Raw genomic sequence first — 23,631 nt, forward strand, 5'->3', positions numbered from 1 at the left:
CGTCACCAGCTGAAACAGACCTTGAGCCTTCACCAGACTTGCAAACTTTACAAAGTGAACCTGCTCACTCATTTGCACAACCAGATCAGCCTTTGAAAGCGTCGCTCTCTCGGGCTATGGTAACTCGTTCATAAGCTGGAATTGTTAAGCCCAATCCCAAATATTCCTTATCAAGTATTACATCATTTAATATTCCTCGTGAACCACTAACAACCGACCAGCATTAGCTCGTCCTAGTTGGAAGGCAGCAATGATTGAAGAGCTTGATGCTCTACATCATAATCACACATGGAAACTTGTTCCTCGGACTTTTGACATTCGTATCATAGGCTCTAAATGGGGTTTCAAATCTAAGCTTAAGCCTGACAAAGTATTTTGACTACTCAAATTTGACCTCGGGACATATTATATTTATTTAAAATTACGGGGTGTTACAGAAACGAATTTTGCGTTATGTCAAAGGCACCATTGATATGAGTTTACCTTTTAAATCCACCACTACACTTGATCTTTATGCTTATTCTGATGTAGATTGGGCAGGTTGTCTCACTACCAGACGTTCTACTACGGCTATTGCACCTTCCTGGGGAGTAATTTCATCTCTTGGTGTGCCAAGAAACAAAACACCATCTCTTACTCAAGTACCGAAGCTGAGTAAGCCATGGCCAACATTGTAGCGGAGCTTACTTGGCTCACCTATCTTCTCAAAAATTTGCGCATTCCTTGTCATCTCCTCCAACAATTTACTGTGACAATCTAAATGCACTCCATTTGACAGATAATCCCGTGCTATATGCTCGAAGTAAACACATCGAATTAGATTATCATTTCGTGCGCGAACACGTTGCTCTTGGACTGCTCTTTACTCGACACATCTCCACTGATCTTCAGGCTGCATATATCTTTACTAAACCCCTGCCTAAATCTGCCACTGTATATTTTCGAACCAAACTTTGTCTTCAGCCTCGACATAGTTTGCGGGGGAATATTCACGCACAACAGATTTGCAACACTAATGTTTGTTGTTTGAGTCAAAGGAATGATAAGGATGTTGAAAAATTAAGAAGAGATAACGATGAATGCTCTAAGAATAACATTTAAATTAGTGGAGTGTTGCTGGAGGATACAAATTCAAACCAATTTGGTCTAAAAGATGAGACAAGATCTTTGAAAATATAGTTTGTTATAGATTTTAATCTTTTACTTGAAGTGTAACATTTTTGTTGTATGTAATGTGAGGTAACAATTACAATTTAATTATCAATGAATCCATCCAATTTTTTCTCTTAGTAGTATTCTCATTTTCTACTATATTTATACAACATATATAGGAAGAGGGAACATGCATATTTATAATAATATTTTTTTACTGGATTACTAAATACCGCTCCTTTTTACTATTTACCGTCCCTACACTTTACCTTTTTGCCCTTTTTCCTATTTTTATACAAAACTAAAACCTTTCAATCCATTCAAACTAAAACCATATTCTACGTGACTGTCCCCTTTCAAGGGGCTGTTTCCGGCTGCGACCGGAAACGTCGCGGCCGGGTTTTTAAAAAAAAAAATATATTTAATTAATTTTTTTTGTAATTTTAGTTATTTTAAAAACTTAATCGATTTAATATTTACTGAATATTAGTAGTATGACTTCATATTTTTTCGTACAGCTGAATCAGAATCTGTTACCGAACCTTTATAACGCTCATCCCGAGCACATCTCAAAAACTTTCGTTTTCTCCCGTTCTTATGAGAGGAAATGACTAACTCAAACCCAATCCCTATAGCAATATTCTTAACCCAACTAATTGCTACAACATCAGTATCAAACCCATGTTCTAAAAAAAACGATCGCTGTGATCAATTATGTTTAACAATTTATAAAATTACGTTTAACATAACTAATTACGTTTAACAATTTATAAAATTACGTTTAACATAAATAATTACGTTTAACAATTTATAAAATTACGTTTAACAATTTATAAATTTTAATTTTTTTTAAAAAATATATAACCGGCAAAAGGAGGGATGTCCCTTCGAGGAGAGACGTCCCCGACGGACGTCCTTCCACGTTGGGATGTCCCCCCTTTTGGAGGGAATCCCACATGGGACGTCCTTCCTTTTGGAGGGACTTCCCTCGGTGACGTCCCTCTTTGTGGAGGGATGTCCCTCCGGGACATTCCCCTAGAATTTAGAAGAGAAAAAATTATTTTTTATTTTAAAAAAGCTGGAAAAATTTATTTCCGAATGTCAATAATCGTTAATAATTGTTATCCGACGAATTATAATCGTTGTCCGTCATTTTAATCGATTTTTTACGTATTTGTTCGAATGACTTGAGAGAATTTTTTGGTTTTGGTTTTGCTAGAACGGCGAAAATGTTTTTTTTAGGGACGGTGTTAAGTAAAAAGAGGCGGCGAATAGTAAAGCCCTTTTTTTTATTTTATGAATATAATTATTAATTAAAAAATTATTAATAATTATTAAAATTAGAATGCTAACTGAAACAAATTATTTATAATATTTTATTAAAATAATTATTTAAAATATTAATTAAAATAGACCATTTTAAATATTTAATTATTAATATCTTAATTATTATCTAATCATTTAAAAACTTAACTAAAGTAATATTTTAATTAAATTAATATTTTAATTATTATTTAATATTTTTAATTATTTAATATTTGCCTCTGACGTATTTCTTCCAAACATATCCTCGTCGGCATTTTGCAAAATATTTTGGATTTCTCCATAATCTGCAAAATTTTATTCCATTTCTTCCTAAACCTAATTGCAGTGGCGGGAATTTCAATTCAAATTGAACAAAAATCACTTATATGGATTCTAGCCTCATCAGAAAATTCATAAGTGAAGAAGTACCTGATTGGGACGATGAAGTGATCGCCACAACCAGATTCAAAGCATTTAGTGGCCAAAGATCCGATTGGGAACCAAAATTTCAATTTTGGAGCAATTTAATCCTCAAAATTTCTCGTCATTTCGGCATATTCACTATTCAACCTTCTCAGGTTTAATTTTCACTGACACTTTTATTTTCAGTCAATTTTATTCCAATTGCAGTTAAATTTATTTATTTTTCAATTGGTTAATCTGTGTATATTATGAAGGTAAAGAATGACTGGTTTAATCGAGGTGGACTGACCCCTTTATGCCTTGATCATGTACTGGTAAGCTTGTTTACAATTGCTATGCAATTTTTTTAGTATTATTATTGTTATAGTTTATTCAAGTGTTTATATCATTGTTGTAGTTTTTAATGTATAGTGAAGGTGAAATAATTCGAAATGTGGATCTTGTCGATGCTACGAGCGGGCGTCTCTCGCAGCTAATTCGTAAAGTAAGAAATTTGGTGATCAGATCAATCACGAGCGCGGAACTAATGCTAGAAGATCGTGTTATTCTTACCGCTTTATTGCAGGTTTGTGCTTGAATTTGAATGTTTGGATAATAGATATCGTTAAAGTATGCAGTTTTGTGAATTATTTTCCTTTTCTTCTTGATTATTAGGAAAAATCCGATGAAGTGATAAAACGTTTCTCGGAAAGTCATTGGGCGACTTCATGTGTTGTTACTATGACAAAGTTTCGAGATATGTGTGGAGGATCAAGTGAAGCATCTACATTGTTGAGTTACTTGTCTGGAATTGGAAAAGCTAAATATCTTTCTCTTAGTAGAAAGGAATTTATAGAGGTATCTAAAGTTGTTGAGCCATGTTTTCATTATTATTCATTCATTAGCATGCAGTAGGAATTCATTGAGAATACTGTAGGCTTGTGGTGAATGTTTTGTTTTGTTATCATCGTCCTCAAGTTTCATGCATATTCTGCTCATTGATTATCGGATAAGTAATTACATCACTTGCTTGTAGGGTGTTAAAGTATCACTCACTTCTGCACCAGTGCCTACGGTCTCAGGCTTAGATTTTGATGTTCTGCACTTGATATCGACCACAGAAAAGCTTCAGAAACAAATTGATGTGATCGACCAGCGTTATGAATTGTAACTTCTGGAACTCTTCTTTGCATATATGCTGATACTGTTTTGCTTGGGGTTTGAATCCCGATACCGATGGGATTGTAGTTTATTTCTTTAATACTTAAAACAGTAATGTTCAACTAGCATGAAATTATACTCCAAGACTTTCATATAGTCATTATAGTAACTTACTAGCTTTGCATTTGAATTAAGTGAATCATATGTTTTACCTGCCACTACGTAAAAATAATGCGACTTTATGTTAAACGTGGTTGATTGGGAAGGGGTTCAGTGATCATTGAGCCAGTTTACAAGTATCTGCAGTTGTATTGGTGAGTGCATACATTCTCTTCTCGTTTTTAAAGATTTTTGTTTATTCATTTTGCAGATCAAGAAAATTAGCTTTATCTTCCCTGAAGTCTGGAAACAAGAAAATAGCCCTAAGACATGCTAGGGAGATTAAGTTGGCCTCAGAAAGTAGAGAAAAATGCTCTTCATTATTGAACAGAGTGGAAGACGTTCTTAATACTATAGCCAATGCTGAATCTACGAAGAAGGTAATTTTGCATTTTCAATGACATATCAGAGTAGCATGAACTACATGTCTACAAATCGCTGTATTGGTCCTGGCATACTAAACCTATTTTAGGTGATCAGGTCAATAATTAAGTTCAGTGTGTTAATTGAGTGAGTTACTTGACAAAAAATTTCTTAATGAGAAAAACATATAATGGATATGCTTAATCATTCTTTCCATGCCAGGTAACTGAGGCGATCCAAATAGGAGCTCAAGCAATGAAGCAAAATAGGATAAATGTGGAGGATGTTGATTTATGTTTGGAAGAACTTAAAGAAAGTATTGATTCACAGATGGAAGTAGAAAAAGCTCTAGGTATGTATTGTTTATCTCTTATGTGTTGGTTATATTATTAATTGTAGCTGATCATCTGGGATTTTGGCATACGGCTTTGTGAAGTTTGAAAGATGAAACTGTGTTTTTTTTAAGGCCTAATCACTCAAAAACCCCTGACCTTTAATGTTTTTTTCAATTCTACCCCGACGTTGCAAATTTGTCAATTTTACCCACTTTTGAATTTTCCGTTTTCAATTGTACCCCAATTTTTTAATTTTTGTTAATTTTTTAACTTAAATGATGAAATCATTCAATTAACTAAGTACAAAGATGAAATTAAATTCTTTTGTATTCAAAAAAGTACAAATAAGTTCTTTATTTTTAAAAACTAATTAAAAACCATAATCAAATTAACACTAATTTAAATTTCTAATTAATTTAACTAAATTTAAATAAATTTTAAAAATATGTAATTAATATATATTAGACGTGGAGAATGTTTTTAAATTTTTTTCAAATAAAAAAGGCATTAATTTAATATTTTAGGGTACAATTGAAACACAAAAATGCAAAATAGGGTAAAATTGACAAATTTACAACGTCAGGGTATGATTGAAAACGGGATAAAAAGTCGGGGTTTTTTAAGGCATTAGGCCTTTTTTTAACTAATATGATTCATTGCAATTGCAGAATCAGTTCCATCATACAGTGGCATTGAGGATGAAGATATCGAAGACGAATTCAAGAAATTAGAGATGGAAGTAGAAAGTGGAAACCTTGAAGCTTTTGTTTCAAGAACTGCAGTTAATTCAGGATCCGACTCATTGATTGATGCTTTTTCAAATCTCAAGCTTCATACTGCTTCAGTCGGAGAGTCCACAAATCGAGTTTCTGTTGAGGCAAAGAGGGTTGATGACCCGAAGAATGACATGCTAGAAGCAGCATAAGTGAAAAATTTGCAATAAACCCTGGTGCTAAGACTAGAATGTTGTATTGATGTAAAGTTTCTAATCTTTTGATGATGCTATTGGGTTCTTAATTTCTTATGTACATATGTATGTATATACAATGATAATTATCTGCTGGTACATTGAAAATTTTAGCATACATATTCGTTAGCTACTTGTGCTGATATTATTGCTTTCTGTAAATCTTTATAAACTCATACAGGCCTAAATAGTCTTATCCAAGAATAGCCTAGCGTGGGCTAAGCAAACTGTGATGTGTGAGGAACTACAAATTGAGAACAAGGGAAGAGTGTTTTCAATAGTTTTTTTTTTTAGTAAGCCCATCCGGTATCTAAGGTTTCGCCTTGACTAATCCAGATTCGACCCGCGTCGCGCACCTGGCATGGTGGGTGAGTCTGCCAGTGGAATTTTTTTGCATTCACAAGGACTCGAACCCGAAACCTTGCTTAAGTGAAAACAAACCGCTTACCACTTGAACCGACCCCCATTAGTAGTGTTTTCAATAGTTTACAAGCCAACAAAAGGTTCATTTCGCCAATTGAACTTGGCACAAAAGATTAAATAAAGCCAACTTCATAGCATTAGAGAAAAACACCTTCAAATTTAACAAATTGTGCAATAATATTTTTACCTCTTTAACTCCAATTTGTATATAATGCTTCATTCGTTTTCAACCATCATATTTGAGGGGATAAAACGAGCCAAAATATTAAATTTGGGAGTGTTTCTTGTCAAAGCCACGAATCTAGTCTTATTTGATCTTTTATACCAAATTCGAGGGGTAAAATGAACCTTTGTTGGTTTACCATTCTATTTGTCGGGACTCTACATAAAGCTCTAAAAGTCCAGCTGCATATATATTAGTCTTCTTTTTTACGACTGCCGATCAATATTGATCGGCGACAGTCTCATTTTTTATTTTAATTTTTTTTAATAAATGCAGATATTTTAAATATATTTGTTATTTAACTATTTTATTATTAGTTTTTATTTCTTTCATTATGATTTTTTATAATTCCTATGGAGTTTCTGTTTTTCTCCATGGAAAATTATGTCATGTTCTTTATAAGATTCGATATATCCTTTGTGACTCTTCTAATTATGCAGTAGAAATTTGAATCGTTTATGGTGAAATTTTTATTTCAGTTTTTCAATCAAATTTATTTTGTTATCAGCGAAAATCCCTTGTTTCATTCAATTATGCAAAGAGATGTACAACATTTGATTAATTATATGTTTGTTAATGCATTATAACAAACTATATTTTTTAGAATGTAATATAATATTCAGTGAATAAAGCCTCTACTTATTCTCAAAAAAGAAAGAAAAGATTGAATTCATAATTTAGAAAAATGATAAAGGACATAATAAGAACTAATCAGTTTTCAGTTGATAGTATAGTTTTGTTGTTAGAACAGATGACAAACAAGTAACATTTTGCTTGTAGGTTAATTATCTGGAAAAACATATATTCGTAAATACACAATAGAAAAACTTTACATGCGAAATTAAATTCTATTTATAATTTACAAAATAAAATGAATATAATTCTTAAAGAATTAATACAATTAAATTTTATATGCTTTAAATAATTGAACATTGGAAAAATTTGATGTCATTAAAATAAAAATATAGGGAGTTGATATGAAAAAATATAGTAGTAATTTGTTTTAAACAAAAAAAAAGACAAATTTAAAGATTATAATTTCAATAAATGAAAGTGTAAGGACACATGCATTTTTGTTTTATTAATTTGGACTTCCTCCGTTGACAAAAAATCATATGACCATGCACGTGATGTGAGCATGTCTGTGGACCCAAAATAATTGCTGAAATAATGTTGTAGTTTGTGGTTGAGAGCATATATGTTGGTACAGCCACTATTCATAGTTTTTTTGGCAACTTATACAAATTCAAAGCCAACTGACAAAAAGGTTAAACAAATGTACAGCAAACTGTAGACCATGGTTTTCTTTTTTATTATTAAATTTTTTGACTCCTTTTTTTAAATTATGTAAAATATGACTGTGATACTGTCACGCCAAATCTCATTCTGCTCCTTCTCCTTCATAAGACCAGCAAGCTGCGTATACATAGAACACAGAAATCTATATCAGGGTTTGGCTTTTGGACATTAATTTACAGTTTCACTTCCAAAAATGTAAAAGAGGTATTAAATTTTAAGAGTAACTATATTTTTGTTTATTTTGGTTAAGCTTTTTTTATTTTATTTCAATTTAGAAATAAATTTCATAGTACAAGTAACAAGAAGTTTTTTAATAATTTTCAATAAATTAGTCTATATGTAACGCCATATAATAACCTTTTTACACTAAAATGAAATGAAAAAAAAATCAATGATCTTAAAATTTTAATACTCTTTAATAATATAAAAATAATATGAAGTGGCAAGAGTTGGTCGTCACATAAACTCAATTTAATCAAAGAAAAATTAAGACATTGTATGGATTGAGAAATTTAAAATTTAATATTACTCAATTTAAAAAATTTAAATTCATGAAACGTGAAATTCATGAATTTAATATTTATTAAATCCATAAAATATGAAATTTATGGTTTTATAAATTCAACCGATGGATTTAACATAAGATTCATATATCTATATTCTTTAAAAATGAGAACTTTTAAATATTATTTTTTTTAATTGAGGAGGGGGAGCATTTATGAGAGAAAATGACCCCACGACCTTGACAGTTTGCTATCCAGCGCTTATACCATTTGAGCTGCAACTTATTGGTGAGAAATTTCAACTTTTTTATTAAGAAAAATGAAAATTCAACTGAAATTTTTTAAAAGATGAAATCTATAAATTTATAACTTTTTATCCTATCAAACTATGGATTTTGTCATAAATCGTGTAAAATTCATAAATTTTAATTATTAGAATTTTTTCATTCAAATGGTGTTTAAATAACTTTTTGTTGCTTATACTTTTAAAAATGTAATGCTTAAATTGAACTAAATTAAAATTTTCCAACCAAAACTAAAAATAATACGAAAATTGAATACCAAAAGAACATGAAGACGAATGCATGCATGCATGAAAATACCTATAGTTAACTGGAGCATACGTATGTATATGAAGCTATTTGATTTCGTCCAAGACTTGATGGTCAATGAGATCAGTGAAGTTTAATGACGGCGATTTTGCATCGAGTCCTGGACAAATATATCCAAAGACAAGTTAATTAATATTATCATGATTAAAATTGCAATTAAATAAATTTCAATCAATTGAAATCTTTTCAATTTTACTACAATTTGCAGATGCACTTAAATAGCACATATACGGACAAAAAAAAAAGGAACACTTAGACACGAATTCTGCTCAACATTTTTATGTAAAAAATAAAATTTTATGTTCGAAACGTCGAGTGTCTGACACAGCGGAAAATGTTGATTGAAGTGTCCGTACTACCTAGATCTACACCATTTTTTATAAAAGAAAATGTAAATTGATTTATGTTCTTTTAATCAATATCTTTCATTTTATAAAAAAAAATTATAGACCTACTATACTAAACTTTATCATCTCAATGGAACTTAAGAGCATCATAATCAAATTTTAACTCATATTTGGAAAGATCAATTTTTCTTCCGAGTTGCTAGTGATTTGAAAGTTTTGACATGAGTTTAACCAATATTTTAAGTCCTTTCAGTTAACAATCTAGGCATGTATAAATAATCCTTTCCAATATTTGGCTATCAAATAAATTACGAAAGTTAAATTGACAGAAAGGATCCCACATATATAAAACCATAGAATAACCAATTAGATTATGAAATTTTATAATCAAAATAAATGATGAATAAAAGAAAGAAAATTTCTTAACATTTCATTGATTAATTTAAATTATATATAAAATACGGACCAAGTCTTGACATGAAACAAAACTGAAAAAGTAGTACAATACAAACCTGAGGGGACGATTGCAAATTTGAGCCACCAACCGCATCCGTGAATCTGAACAGATGTTCAACGGAACTCAGCGGCATTGAGGAACCTCCGGCCCCAATAAAAGGAAAGAACGGCAGCTGCGATCTCAGCGACATAGGCATCGCCTGAGCGGCTGGAAACTGAGCCATAGGCATAGGCATAGGCATTCTCATACCCAACCCAAACCCCATGGGACTCAAACCAGCTAAGGATTGTAAAAACATTGGTGCCATACATCCCATTGACATCATCTACATCAAATAAACTCACTAAATAAGACTAATTAACAACAAACTATGGATATTATTACCATATTAAAAAATGAAAAACTATATATTATACAGAACTAGAACCTGTAGCTGAAGCTGAAGGGTCTTTACATGCTCAATCGCGTTATCAAGAACAGAAACTTTATCCACCTTCAAGAATCAAGTAGGGCAAATATAAGAAATAAAGTTTTAACTGTGAACAAATTAACAAGAATACATACACATCGAATTTTATTTGAATTAAGCGTTATACCTTGTGAGAATTAGGTATGAGAGCTTGTAACGCACGCATCTTCTGGTTGATCTTTTTTCTTCTTTTCTTTTCACTCAAAGACGACGTCTCTTCTGTATGTTCGTCTCTCCGCCTCTTCAAAGAAGAACTGGTCGGATCATTTGGAGCTCCTTTACGACGGACAGGAGCTTCTGATTGCTGATCAGAAACTGCTTCTTGAGGATGACTGTTGATCCGCTGGATCCGATTTATCTCAGCTTCCTCTACAAGATCTTGACGGTTATAAGACTCTTTATACTTACGATGTGGCCGATCATTTGTATATTTTGGAAGCTGAGGAATTTCCAGTTCATCGGATGGTTTTGGCCTCGACTTCTGGCCTTGACACACCGGAACAGTTTGTGGTTGATCGGTTATGTACTGATCATCGTCATTCTTAACCAAGTACTCAAGATCGCCTGAAAAACTGAAGAAATCAGAATTGACCGTCGTTAATTTTGATTTCTTTTCGGGTAAGATGTCTCCACCACCGGTAGTAGTGTTAGGGTTTGGGTTAAAAGCTATGCACGACGAACAAGTAGACCTTCCACGCCGGAGAACCTGATCATTTCCCCAAATCAGCTCCTCATATTCAGCCCTGCAATACAAAACTATGATCAAAACTAAAGTAAAAATACGGAAACTTGATCAGTGATTAGATTTAAAGTAAGGAAATTAAATTACATGGAAGCGAAATAGGACGTTGTCCTGAGAAGAGATGAATTCGATTCAGGTCAAGTGAGTAGGTTTATTTGTTTGGCGAAAACATATTTGTATTGTAGAAGATGCTTTATGTTTTTTAACTTCCATCAAGTTTATATCATGTGGCTTTCTAAAGGGATAAACATTTTAGTTTTACCGTAATTTAACATTATTATTAACAAAAATATTATCTAATATTAAATTTGATGACAGTAAATATATCTTATTATTTAATAAAAAAAAAGGCTTAAATGCACCAAAAATCACCAACTTTCGCGTGTTTTTAGTATTTAACATAATTTTTTAATTTTGGCAAAAAAGTACATGAACTTTTAAATTTTTGCAATTAAAGACATTGATACCATTTTGGATGTAAAACGGCACCGTTTTATATTAAAATGTTTTGAATGGAAAATAACACTATTTTTTAAAGAAAAACACACTTGGTTTTAATTGCCAAAAATTGAAAAGTTCATGTTTAATATGCCAAAATTAAAAAATTATGTTAAATATCAAAAACACGCGAAAGTTGGTGATTTTTGGTGCATTTAAGCATAAAAAATATTGTATGATCGACCTAGCAATCACCTTATAAAAGATTAATGAGAAAGACAACAGTTGATCATTAATCATTGAAGGATCTCTAATTGGTATTTTTATTCTCTTGAGGATTATGGAGGTATTCAATTTGAAACTCTACACAGCTTAAGACTTGAGTTTGAGTTTTTACACAGTCATACTCATCTTATAAGATACAAATTTATCATATTTATCATAATTGAAAAATCATAAGCTACGTACTTTTTTAATATAGCTAGTTCATTGGACCTTAAATCTATAGAAAAATGATATAACTAATATAAAAAATTATAAACATATTAATATATATACATTTGATTGATTTATATTTTACAGTCACTAGAAAAAAGAATAAATATATAGTAGATTGTTATGGTGATTTAGTTATATTTTAGTGAAATAATAGCCATATCATTTTTTTAATATAATTCTATTAATATGAAATATTTTACTATTATAAAATTAAAATTTATACATATTCATTTCATATTAAAATATAATTATTATACTAATAAAAAAGAAGAAGAAAAACAAACGATAACAAAGACAAGAGAATGATCTCTGGCAATTTCCTACACGACACTGCACGAACTTAAGCGGATACAGGTTGAGTTTATATGGATTTGGGATAAATAGCGGGTTAAACAGGTTAAACCCGCCTAACCGTTTTAAGACACGTTAAGACACGTTTAAATCTATTTATTAATTATATTAATTAAATAAATTATTATATGAGACCATATATACTTATATAATATAATTTACTAGTTGTTGTTTTTTGTATTAAAAGTTATAGTTATTTTGGATGTTTGTTGTTTAGTTATACTTATTTAATTAAAAGATATGTTAAATAGGCTAAAGAGATTAGTAATAAATGTGTTAAATAGGTTAAACATGTGATCTAGTATATATATGACTTGTTTTAATAAACAGATTAGACAATTTGACACGTGTTAACCCATTTAATAAACGGGTTGTGTTTGGGTCTGATATTTTGATACGATTAGTTAAACGGATCGTATTCTTTTTTTTATATATATATAATTGGGGAGAGTGGAGCGCTTGTGGGAGAAATCGAACCCACGACCTAACAGTTTGTTACCTAGCGCTTATACCATTTGAGTTATAACTCATTGGTCAATGGGTCGTGTTCGGATTAGAGAAATATGTTTATTTTTAAATGAATACACAACACGTTTATGACACATGAGACGGATTACCAGCCCTAAAATGATGATGGATAAAACAATATATGCTTAATCCATGTATATACCCTTTAGACTTGCTATTTGTTAAATATTTTAATTTCTCCCACAAGCGCTCATCCCTCCTCAATTATTAAAAAAAGAATTAAAGGTTGGAGAGGGCAGCGTTGTGATCAGAGACGGTTTTATTGTTGGAATAAGTATGATGATTTTTAAATTTTAATAAAATCTAAAAAAATTAATGTTATGATTGTGTCTTATATTAGATTTAATTTTTAAATTCATTTTGGAGATAAGATTTGAAAAATATGAAGTTTTAAGAGTAGAGCGTTTTCAAGATTGTACTTTCAATATATGAATTATAAATATATTGGATGAGCCGTTTGGTGGTTTGAAAAACTGTAATCGATAACTGTATTTACAGATGTATTTATAATTCTCATTATTATTTTAGAATAATTTTTTTAATTTGTTAAAATATTGTTCATTTATATAACTTTTATTATTATTAATAAAAAAATTAGTTCTTAATAAAAAAAATTAAAAAATAAAATAGATGACCATAGCCAATCAGATACTGATGGGATATATCCTCAGATATGCATAAACTATCAACCGAAAGGATAACATAATGTATTGCAAAGGGGGGCCTACTTTAACAGTGACAAACTAACCTGACATTGTCCAACCTCGGCCACACATTCTAAAATTTAATTTCAAACATTTACTAGAACTTAATGAACAATTCGCTTCCTCAAATCGGTTGAACTAGTTAAATCTAATTGAACCGAATTTTTTATTTTCAAAAATTAATTTTCAGAACAATGTTCCAGTTTTAAATTTAACTAAATCAATTTGTCGGTCCAGTGTGATATTTTTATTACTAATTTATACATATTTTTAATTTTGATATAAATATCGTAATAATTTGTATTGATTTAATTAATTAGAACACAATATATTTAAATAACTTTCTTTTTCCTTTTATCAATTATTTATTTATAATTTTTTCCATATTCTATAATAATTATTTATTTAACTATTTTAAATTATTTAGATTAAATATATTCTTTTCTTTTTATTCTACATAAAATACTAGCATTGTGATAAAGTAAATGATCCTTAGTTTTATTCAAAAATTTAAAACTTTCTTTTCTGTATAACTGCTCAGATTTCTCACAGAGGCTCATAAAGTTATTGTAAATAGGGGTGAGCATGGTTCGGTTCGGTTCGGTTTGGTTTAGTAAACTCCAAAACCAAACCATATTTTAAGGGAAAATATAAAAACCAAACCACGCCAAATATTTATGTAAAATTTCGGTTCGGTTAACCAAACTTTAGCATCGGTTTCGGTTCGGTTTGGTTAGTATAGATTTAGATAAAAATTATATATAATTATACGTAATAATTAAAATTATGCATAATAATTTTTACTTATATGTGTGTATTAGTTTATATGTTTTATTTTCATATATGTATCTATACACACATATTATATTTTTATATAAATATTTCAATAAATAAATTTTATATTTATTTAAACATATATAAATATTAATAAAAATAATATTATTGTAAACTTCAGTTTTTCGGTCGGTTCGGTTAACCACTAGTTGAAACCAAACCAAAACCAAAAACCATACTTTTTTATAATTTGAAACCAAACCAATCCATTTTAACCATTTTAACCAAACCAAAATGAATTTCGGGTTGGTTTGGATCGGATTAATGGTTTAGTTCGGTTTTTGCTCACCCCTAATTGTAAATTATATTACAAAATTGTTGTGAAAGATTTTTAAAAAAAAAATTAATATCTCATCAAATATTTTTTTAAAGAAACGGTTATGACAAGGTTATAAAATTAAGCTTTATACCATGTTTTTAAAATATATATATATATATCATTTTTAAATATTTTTCATAATATTCTTTTCTTTATAAATTTCATAATAACAGTTTTACAATTATTCATATTGTTTGAAGCTGCATATAAAAATGTATCAGCTAAATTTTTATAATATCAATTTGACCCGTTTCTATTAGCTAAAATACTATTTTGATCATGTTTTAGTTAAATGAAAAAAAAATTAATTTGATCCCATTTTTTCATTGATTAAAATGCTATTTTGGTCATGTTTTAGTTAAATGGAAAAAATATCAATTTGAACTTAGTTTTATACTTTTTCAAGTATTAATTTAATCATGTAAAGATTAGATGGAAAAATACAAATTTGACCTTATATTTTACTGGTTAAGATACTACTTTAATCATGTTTAGTTAAATGAAAAAAAAAAGGCCTAATGTGTTAAAAAAACCCCGACCTTTTAGCCCCTTTTCAATCATACCCTGACGTTGAAAATTTGTCAATTTTACCCTATTTTGCATTTTTGTGTTTCAATTATACCCTGAAAAATTAAATTAACGTCTTTTGCGTTTGAAAATTTGTTTAAAACATTCTTCATGTCTCGCATATATTGATTTTATATTTTTAAAATTTATTTAAATTTAGTTAAATTAATTAAGAATTTAAATTAGAGTTAATTTGATTATGGTTTTTTGTTAGTTTTTAAAAATAAAGGACTTATTTGTACTTTTTTGAATAAAAAGGAATTTAATTTCATGTTTAGACTTAATTAATTGAATGATTTCATCATTTAAATAAATAAATTAACAAAAATTAAAATATTGGGGTACAATTGAAAACGGAAAATTCAAAAGTGGGTAAAATTGACAAATTTTCAACGTCGGGGTGGAATTGAAAAAAAGTTTAAAGGTGAGGGGTTTTTGAGTGATTAGGCCAAAAAAAAACATAAACTTAATTCTGTTTTTACTAATTACAGTATCAGATTTATTCCTTCTTGAATTGGAGTAAAAATAAAAAAAAATGAATAACAGCATAATATTAAAATATATATTTTAATTTTTTTTTTGTTGAGGTATTTTTTATCAATATGTTTTTTTAAAATAGATATGTAAAGATCGCATAAATAAAACATCAAAATTGTCGACTTCGTGATTTAATATTTCACTTTTTCTCTCTTATTTTTCTTTCTGTATACTGATTAAAAGAAGATCGGTATCTTGTAGGAGCGACTTTCGGTATTTGATGAAAGTTATATTTTTCTTGCTCTTATATTAGTATTTATTTTTTAATTTTATTAGGCTTTTTCGATAAAATTGCTCCATTTTAAAAAAATTATTTTTTGTGTATTTTCATAAGATTGCTTTGAGTTAGTATTTGTAAATCTTTATTTAATGTATTTTTTTTTTTTTGCATTTGTTCTTAATGGATACTGAATCCTATCATAAATATAATGGAACCGAGATCCATCCTCCAAAATGATATCGAACTCTCGCCCAAAAGGCTAATAGCCAGATAAACCAGTAACTGAATCCATGAGATTCGTCTGAGTGAAGTAGCAAGTCAAATCACGAAGATAAGGCAGAATCTTTTAAAGACTCGGATAAAGCGCGTTGATTTAAAAACTCACCCAACAACCAGATTTACGAAGACAAACTCCAATTTATGAAGATAAGTTTATTTAGGAAGATATTTCTGAACAAGATTTGCACTTGCATAGGGAACCACATTTCAGGATTAAACCCTATATAAGAATTTGAGCTATGCCTAAACACACAATTACATTCATATACTCGAAACGCTGCTCAAAACCTAAACTGACTTTAGAATCGGAGAGTTAATCGGACTATCACCATTTGGTTTCTACCCTGTTTTGCAGGTTAATCCACCGGATCAGAAGGTAGTCTCTATCAGTTTTAACTTGTATTTAAAAAAAATTATTTAATTCTGTTGGATACATATTGTCACGAAAAAAATACTACACTAGTAATTTTCAAATAATGAATTTTTTATGTTATTTTGTGCGATTAAAATAGGCTTAATCACCAAAAAAAAGCCAAACCTATACGTTTTGTGTCAATTATAGCCAAACCTTTAAAAATCACCAGATTTAGCCAAACCTTATATGTTTTATTTCTTTTTTAGTCATTTTTGAATCGAACCGGTTTTTCTGACACCGTGTCGTCCACGTCACCGCCAACTAAGCAATTGGCTGGAATGGCAGCTGAAATATTTAAATAAGGTTTGGCTATAACTGACAAAAAAAAAAGGTTTGATATTTTTTGGGTGAATAAACCTAATTTTAAATTCAAGCCAATTTTTAAATTTAATAATTAGTAAATTAATTATATCATTTATGATTTATATATACATTTAAAAATAATTAATATTTTTTATTTAATACTAATTAAAATTAATTTTAATTTTTTATTAAACCTAATTAAATCTAATAAATTTATATTATAATATATTTTAATGAATATGTAATTAAAAAATAAATTAATGTATTACTTAGGAATTAATGTTGAATTAAATTTAGTGAAAGGGTTTAATGTCCATGATGATTTTGAACTTGATTTATTATTTTTAATGTTGTTGAGATCTTGTTATGACTGGGTTTAGGTAATAAATAAAATAGTTATGTGTAAATTAAGGTAAGTTTTTGGCTATGCCGATTAAAATGACATATGCGTTTATGCTTATAAACATCATGATATATATTGATTACACCACAATGAACTTTACTTTTTAAAGAAAACAAAATGAGAAAATAATTGCACTCGTCCTTTAAATAAACAGTCTATTCAATGATTATTTTTATGTTTATGTGTGTACAGTTGAATTATGAACATTGTCGTATGTTTGTTGTGTATATTACTCTCAGATTGTTCGTCGGAAGACGAACAATTGAGTCTCAAACGGCGGCGGTGTCAAAGAACCGACGACTGGAATTTTAAAAAAATAAATTTTAAGATGAATATGACATTTTTTTAATAGAATTTAAATTAATTATATATCCATCAAATATGTAAAAAAAATATTAGAATTATTTAAATTTAGTAAAAAAATAAGTTAATTTTAATTAGCATTAAATAAAAATATTATTTTTTAAATATATATGAATTATATTATAATATAATTAATTATTTAATTTTAAAATTAGTTTTATTCACAAAATACCAAATCTATGCATTTTGTGTCAGTTATAGCCAAATCTTATTTAAATATTTCAGTTGTCATGCCAGCCAATTGCTTAGTTGGCGGTGACGTGGACGACACGGTGTCAGAAAAACCGGTTCGATTCAAAAATGGCTAAAAAAGAAACAAAACATATAAGGTTTGGCTAAATCTGGTGATTTTTAAAGGTTTGGCTATAATTGACACAAGACGTATAGGTTTGGCATTTTTTGGTGATTAAGCCATTAAAATATCATCTTTCATTTTCTCTTATATTTTTTTCTTTTGCTTTCAAGTAAATGAAATTTGTTATTTTATTTTTTATATCATTTGATTTATTGTTCTATATTTTAGTTTATTGTCAATATAATCTATATTCTGATTGTATAGAAGACTTAATTTATCCAAAAAAATATAATACTTTTAATTTTTATTTACCTGGTATCTATTTAAATTTATTGTTTATTAGGTCTTTTTACTATTCGTTAATCATTTGTGGATGAAAAGTGCGAATATATGGTTCATTTGACATTAGGTGAAAAAAAAAAATCACATCCAAAATGACAAAAGTCTCTATACTTTTTTTTTTTTAATAATTTAGGGAGGGGGAGCGCTTTGTGGGAGGAATCGAACCCACTACCTAAAAGTCTCTATACTTTTAAATTGTTGTTTATTTAGTTTTTTTTCAATTTTTTTTGTTTAATAAGCTTTTATGCTTATAAATTTTTATTTCTATTATCTCTTTTAAATTTGCTGATGTGATTCATTTTGCCGTCGAATTAGGTGAACGTATAAATTCAATTATACATATATTTTTCGATGAGTATAATATAATTTAAGTGCATAGACTAGAAAAGTATACTAGTTTAAAAATTTCAAAAAAATAAAATTTAAGAGTACATCAACCCAAAGATGAATTTGACAATAGAAAACCATGGATATCAATGTTATAACAGAAATCATATAAAGCTGTGGACGAAAATTATGCACGTCTGCTAGTATTCCACCATGCAAATTATGGATGGGTGGAGGTTCGGATACAGATTGTCACCAAGTCTTGCTGGAATTTCCACGTGCTAATGATTTCTTAAGTAAATGGTAGTTTCCTCTCAAAAAAAAAAAAAGTGAATGGTGATTTTGTATGAAAAATGCTTAATGATCCGCTATTTGAAACCATCTTCTATAATTTTTCTTACGTGCCAGTATTTTATTCGTCCAACTTCCATCTAAAAATACATACTTCAAAATCAATTTTAGATTCATGAACTCTTTAATTATCACATCAGATGAGTTAAAAAAAATAAATTAAAGAAAAATTATATAACATTACTCATTTTTTATTGAATTAATTTTATATAAAATTATCACCTTATATATTTTTTTATTTTAGTCATGTCATTTAAAAGTTGTCATATTAATTTACTATTTTTTATTTTTTTTATAAATCTATCAACAATGTGAAAATTCGGTGTATTTTTATGTCACGACCCAAATTATTGAGCCGAGACCGGCGCTAGGGAATGGGAGTGGTAGCTCCGAAACCCGTAGCAAGCCTAAAACCACTAATAATTTTTCACAATTAATAGTATAATATATGATATATATATTAAAACATTTTCGGAAGAACTCTTTTTAAATAATACACTTATAGATATTAAAGTATTATATCAGAGTCTACAATATAAAATATCATTTGAAGTTAAAGCGTCTATCTAATACTAACAACTACTGACTACTGCAGCTCTAAGAACTCATACTTGTGCAAGTCCAATGACTTCTGGCACAGTGGAGCTGGTTTGTCTGATCCGACTCTGTCTACCTGCAAACATCAGAGTGAGGGGTCAGTATTTGGGAAAATACTGAGTGAGTTTGCAAGTTACTTATAGTATTATCAAAATATAGCGTCACACGCTTAATACATATATAATTTTATGATATAAGCAAACATTATTAATTTCAAAAGTGTGAGTCCAACTCACTAGATACGGGGACTTCCAGACTACACCGTAGCCGAGTTCACTCTGCGTATCTAAATCATAAAGTGTGAGTCCAACTCACTGGTGGCCCAGCCACTAGATACGGGGACTTCCAGGCTACACCGTAGCCGAGTTCACTCTGCGTATCTAAATCATAATATATTATGCATAGACATATATTAATTCTTAATCATAAAGTCAAGTACTCTAGACTGACTCACCAATGATCATGTAGCCTATTGACACCCAATAGGTAGTTGGTCTCTTCGGACCGCACATTAGACACTTATCTCCAAAACAACGAATACAACAACATTCATATAATCAAATCTATCAAACAAAACAGCTTATACGAGCAAATCATATAGATACGAGATATTTAATATCAATACTCATAATATAAGAAAATAACTTTTATAATAATACGCAAAAGTAAATTGCCACTCACAGTGACCGCTATCCAAAAACTGCATTATTATAATCCCGCAAGCGTAAGCCCCATGCATTGTCCACTCACGTAACCATTCCGGCCCAATGGCTTGGTAGCTCGTCGATACGTCAGTTACTTAGTCGAGTTACCTGTACGTTTAATCCATAAACGTAGGCTTAATATCAAAACCCTAAGTTATAAACTTAGGTTAATATAATCGTAGTTCAAATACGATTCTTAACTTTGATAGTATTCTAATACTTACTCGAGATATTCGTCATATCTCTTATTCATTGATTTCTATCATAGGTTTCTTTTATCTCGAAACCCTAATCGAATACGTCATGTTCGACATCTAAATTTCTTATTTCCGGGGTCCGTGATACACTTTTAATGTCCGACGTACTTAAAGTCGGAAAACGGAGTCATAGCGGGGCGAAAATATTGTATAGGTGCTTCACGTAAACTATGCGCCCGCATAGTCTACTTGCGCGCCCGCGCAAAGTACTTGCGCGCCCGCGCAAGTTTGTTACGCGCCCGCGTAACTATGTTACGCGCCCGCGTAACTTTGTTACGCGCCCGCGTAACATTGTTACGCGCCCGCGTAACATTGTTACGCGCCCGCGTAACTTTGTTACGCGCCCGCGTAACACTCGCCTCGGCCATTTCGACGTGCTTCCGGCGTGAAAACGTTCCAAACACATCCGAAACGCTTAATCTAAGCTCAAAACACTATAATCCAATTCTAATATCGATTAAAACGATATAATCGTTTCGTGGCCTAAAACTTTGAATCGATATAACTTAAAATATATCCGTTTAAACGGTAAAACGACAAGCTTACCGTGATTCGCCATTGAAATACGATCAATTCGAGCTATAGAACGTCGGAAACGGACGAGAAACGGAGATCGAGCGACGGATCGTAATCGTTCGTCATTTTCCTTTCCTTCTTTCCCTAAGCTTCTGTAAGTTTCCAATTAACTCTTCCTCATCTGATTCCTTTGATTTTCATATATATAGTTTGGTTAATTCACTACTTTAATCCTTCATTTCTTTAACTTAAACCAATTTTCTTTTAAACTTTCTATTTTAACCAAACGGTTAATTATCCGCTTTAAACGTATTATTTATATCCAAATAAATAATACTAGTCCCAAAATTTTTATTTTCCGTCACTTATCCTCTAATTGTTATTCTCGAGGTTTCATTGGCTAATTTGCACTTTAGTCCTTGAAACTTTTCAAAAGTTGCAATTTAGCCCAAAACACATCCGCGTCAAAATTTTAAAAGGTCTCCGATTGACCCGAAACTTTTACCACATATACTATAAAATATTTCGCGGACCTTGGCGAAATAATTTCCATTTTAAGTCGTAGTGGCTAAATTACCACTTTAGTCCCTGTACCTTATTTCGAGCTTTTCTTAACATTTTTCCTTCTAATTCCAATTCTAACTTAAGTACTGAGATATAATACTAAATTCTTTACTATAATACCTTTCAAAACCGATCTACTAAAACTTATTTATCTTACTTTTATCGGAAGACTTTTCGATATCGCCACTTTGGCGACTCAAAACTGGACACGTGGCCCAATTAGATAATTAAACATTTTGGGGTATTACATTCTTCCCCCCTTATAAAAATTCGTCCTCGAATTTTCTTATTCTTTTCTTCCTTTAATCCCATCTACATCTAGAATTCTTATTCATAGTAGGAATACCGTGTTCGTCTTACGACACTGATTAGCGTAAGGAATCGTTGTCTCACTATCTTTGATCTCTTCTTTTTATTCTACAGCACAATCCATGTGTTTGACATTTATTACTATAAACACTTATAGTCGTACTTGAACTTTCAGTTCCTTACTGATGTTCAATGATAGCTTATCTTAATGATATTTTATCATTAAGAATGATAATGTTCGTCACTAAGCTTCCTTATTTAGACAATCCGTTAACCTTTTCTATTTGGTCGTTGTCACGACTTGATCTTATGCTCCAACACCGCCTAATCTTATTATTGTTTCTTGTTGAGTGATGTGGAGACTTAAGCAACTCGTGCTTTACTACTTACGTAGTTTCTCTTGTATGACTGTTGCCGTCGTCCGATTGTTATTTGTAGTAGCGTTAGGAACTTATCCCATTATCCGCTATTCTCTCTTGTCTCATTACTTTACTTCTCGTATGAAGATTCTTTCGCTATCGTTATCAATCATGGTTATCTATAAGGTGAATCCTCAGGATATATCCTTATGAGGTCTTTATTTACTTTCTTTGTAAAGCTTATTTACTTTTCTTTTTGTGTCAGTATATCTCGTATGTTTATTGACCTACTTCCTTTCCTTTAGCTTAACGCGCTATTCTTGAAACTTCTTGTTCCTTCATACTTTACATCAATCTGTTTTATCAATCTGGTTCTCACTCAGATAGGATTCTCATATTGGTCGCTAACTTCTTATGTTAAAGACAGCGTGTGACCTATGCTCACGTAAGCTTTCTTTGCTTAAAATCCTTAAATGAGGATCTTAATCTTCTTCCAATTATATACTTATATCAGAATGTTCCTTAATGACATCATGGCTCACTCCATGCTTGATCTTTTATTCATTATCCTTTTTCATTTCATCTATACTTTTCTCTTCTTTTTCCATTGTCTTTTTGACCTTGTTCATCTTTTGGCCTTCAAAGATGCTTTTAGCATTTATCACCATAATCCAGCTCTTTCTTAGCTTCTAAATCATTTCTCTTTATTATCACGTAGTACTAAACTTACTTCTTATTACTATTCATGATCCTTCCACTTCACTTGTTATTCCTACTTCTGTCCATATCGTAGGTATACTTCTTCGTTACTTTCTTTGACTTCTTGTCTTTAGTTAACCAATAGGATTAATAGTCTAAATGCTATGATCCTATGGTATTCTTCTTGCGTTCTCTATTCACGTTTTTATCGTTTTTCTTGATCATCCTCTATTGCATTCTTTGTTTTCCTTCTCAGCGCATCTTGTACATCGTGTACTACTTGCTTTTAATATCCACAACATCAATCATTAATAGAGAGTTGTGGTCTTCTTCGTCCAGATTTCCTGATGTGGTGTATTCCCACTTGTATACGTATTGTTTTATCATCCTGGCTATCTATAAAGCCGATCATATGCGGGTATCACCTTTACCGCACCTCGTATTCCTGATATTTCTTATTTCGGCACTCTGAACGTCGATTACCAATTAAATAATAGGTCGCAATTCTTTTGCCTGAATTATCGACGTAGTGCATTCTCGATTACTTACATATCGTCCTATTATACCCTTACTGACATCTTAACTGTCAGTGGATCCATTCATATGACTCTATCATCTTTACCTCTTTTTGTTT

The 23,631-nt window shown here is 30.3% G+C and overlaps 2 protein-coding genes across 3 annotated transcripts; one reads left to right on the forward strand and one right to left on the reverse strand.

Annotated features, from left to right (window-relative positions):
- The first annotated feature begins 2,729 nt into the window (after positions 1-2,729).
- Positions 2,730-5,977, forward strand: LOC126685932 (uncharacterized). Its single transcript, XM_050379939.2, has 8 exons — positions 2,730-3,035; positions 3,135-3,194; positions 3,278-3,445; positions 3,535-3,717; positions 3,896-4,026; positions 4,391-4,559; positions 4,765-4,894; positions 5,546-5,977. The coding sequence occupies exons 1-8, from the start codon at positions 2,844-2,846 to the stop codon at positions 5,800-5,802; spliced, it is 1,290 nt and encodes a 429-aa protein (XP_050235896.1). The 5' UTR covers positions 2,730-2,843; the 3' UTR covers positions 5,803-5,977.
- Positions 5,978-7,649: 1,672 nt separating this feature from the next.
- Positions 7,650-11,123, reverse strand: LOC126686126 (transcription factor HFR1). 2 transcript variants are annotated; one of them, XM_050380158.2, is made up of 6 exons: positions 11,006-11,123; positions 10,304-10,919; positions 10,135-10,200; positions 9,763-10,032; positions 8,916-9,003; positions 7,650-7,906 (listed from the first exon to the last, which is right to left on the reverse strand). In XM_050380158.2, coding segments are annotated over exons 1-5 (981 nt in total). In that variant the 5' UTR covers positions 11,008-11,123; the 3' UTR covers positions 7,650-7,906; positions 8,916-8,976. The 2 variants fall into 2 exon arrangements, with proteins under 2 accessions (XP_050236115.1, XP_050236114.1); XM_050380157.2 differs by having other exon boundaries at positions 8,895-9,003.
- Positions 11,124-23,631: the final 12,508 nt, after the last annotated feature.

Source organism: Mercurialis annua, linkage group LG6, assembly GCF_937616625.2.
Source record: "Mercurialis annua linkage group LG6, ddMerAnnu1.2, whole genome shotgun sequence".
Taxonomy (NCBI): domain Eukaryota; kingdom Viridiplantae; phylum Streptophyta; class Magnoliopsida; order Malpighiales; family Euphorbiaceae; genus Mercurialis; species Mercurialis annua.

What these genes read in the sequence shown, in the direction of transcription:
- LOC126685932 (XM_050379939.2), top strand. Translation starts at nt 2,844, where the DNA reads ATGGATTCTAGCCTCATCAGAAAATTCATAAGTGAAGAAGTACCTGAT. An exon ending in TCACTATTCAACCTTCTCAG is followed by an intron (nt 3,036 to 3,134) that starts GTTTAATTTTCA and finishes TATATTATGAAG; the next exon opens with GTAAAGAATGACTGGTTTAA. An exon ending in ATGCTGAATCTACGAAGAAG is followed by an intron (nt 4,560 to 4,764) that starts GTAATTTTGCAT and finishes TTTCCATGCCAG; the next exon opens with GTAACTGAGGCGATCCAAAT.
- LOC126686126 (XM_050380158.2), bottom strand. An exon ending in TCATACCTAATTCTCACAAG is followed by an intron (nt 10,201 to 10,303) that starts GTATAACGCTTA and finishes TGATTCTTGAAG; the next exon opens with GTGGATAAAGTTTCTGTTCT. An exon ending in ATTTGCAATCGTCCCCTCAG is followed by an intron (nt 9,004 to 9,762) that starts GTTTGTATTGTA and finishes ATATTTGTCCAG; the next exon opens with GACTCGATGCAAAATCGCCG.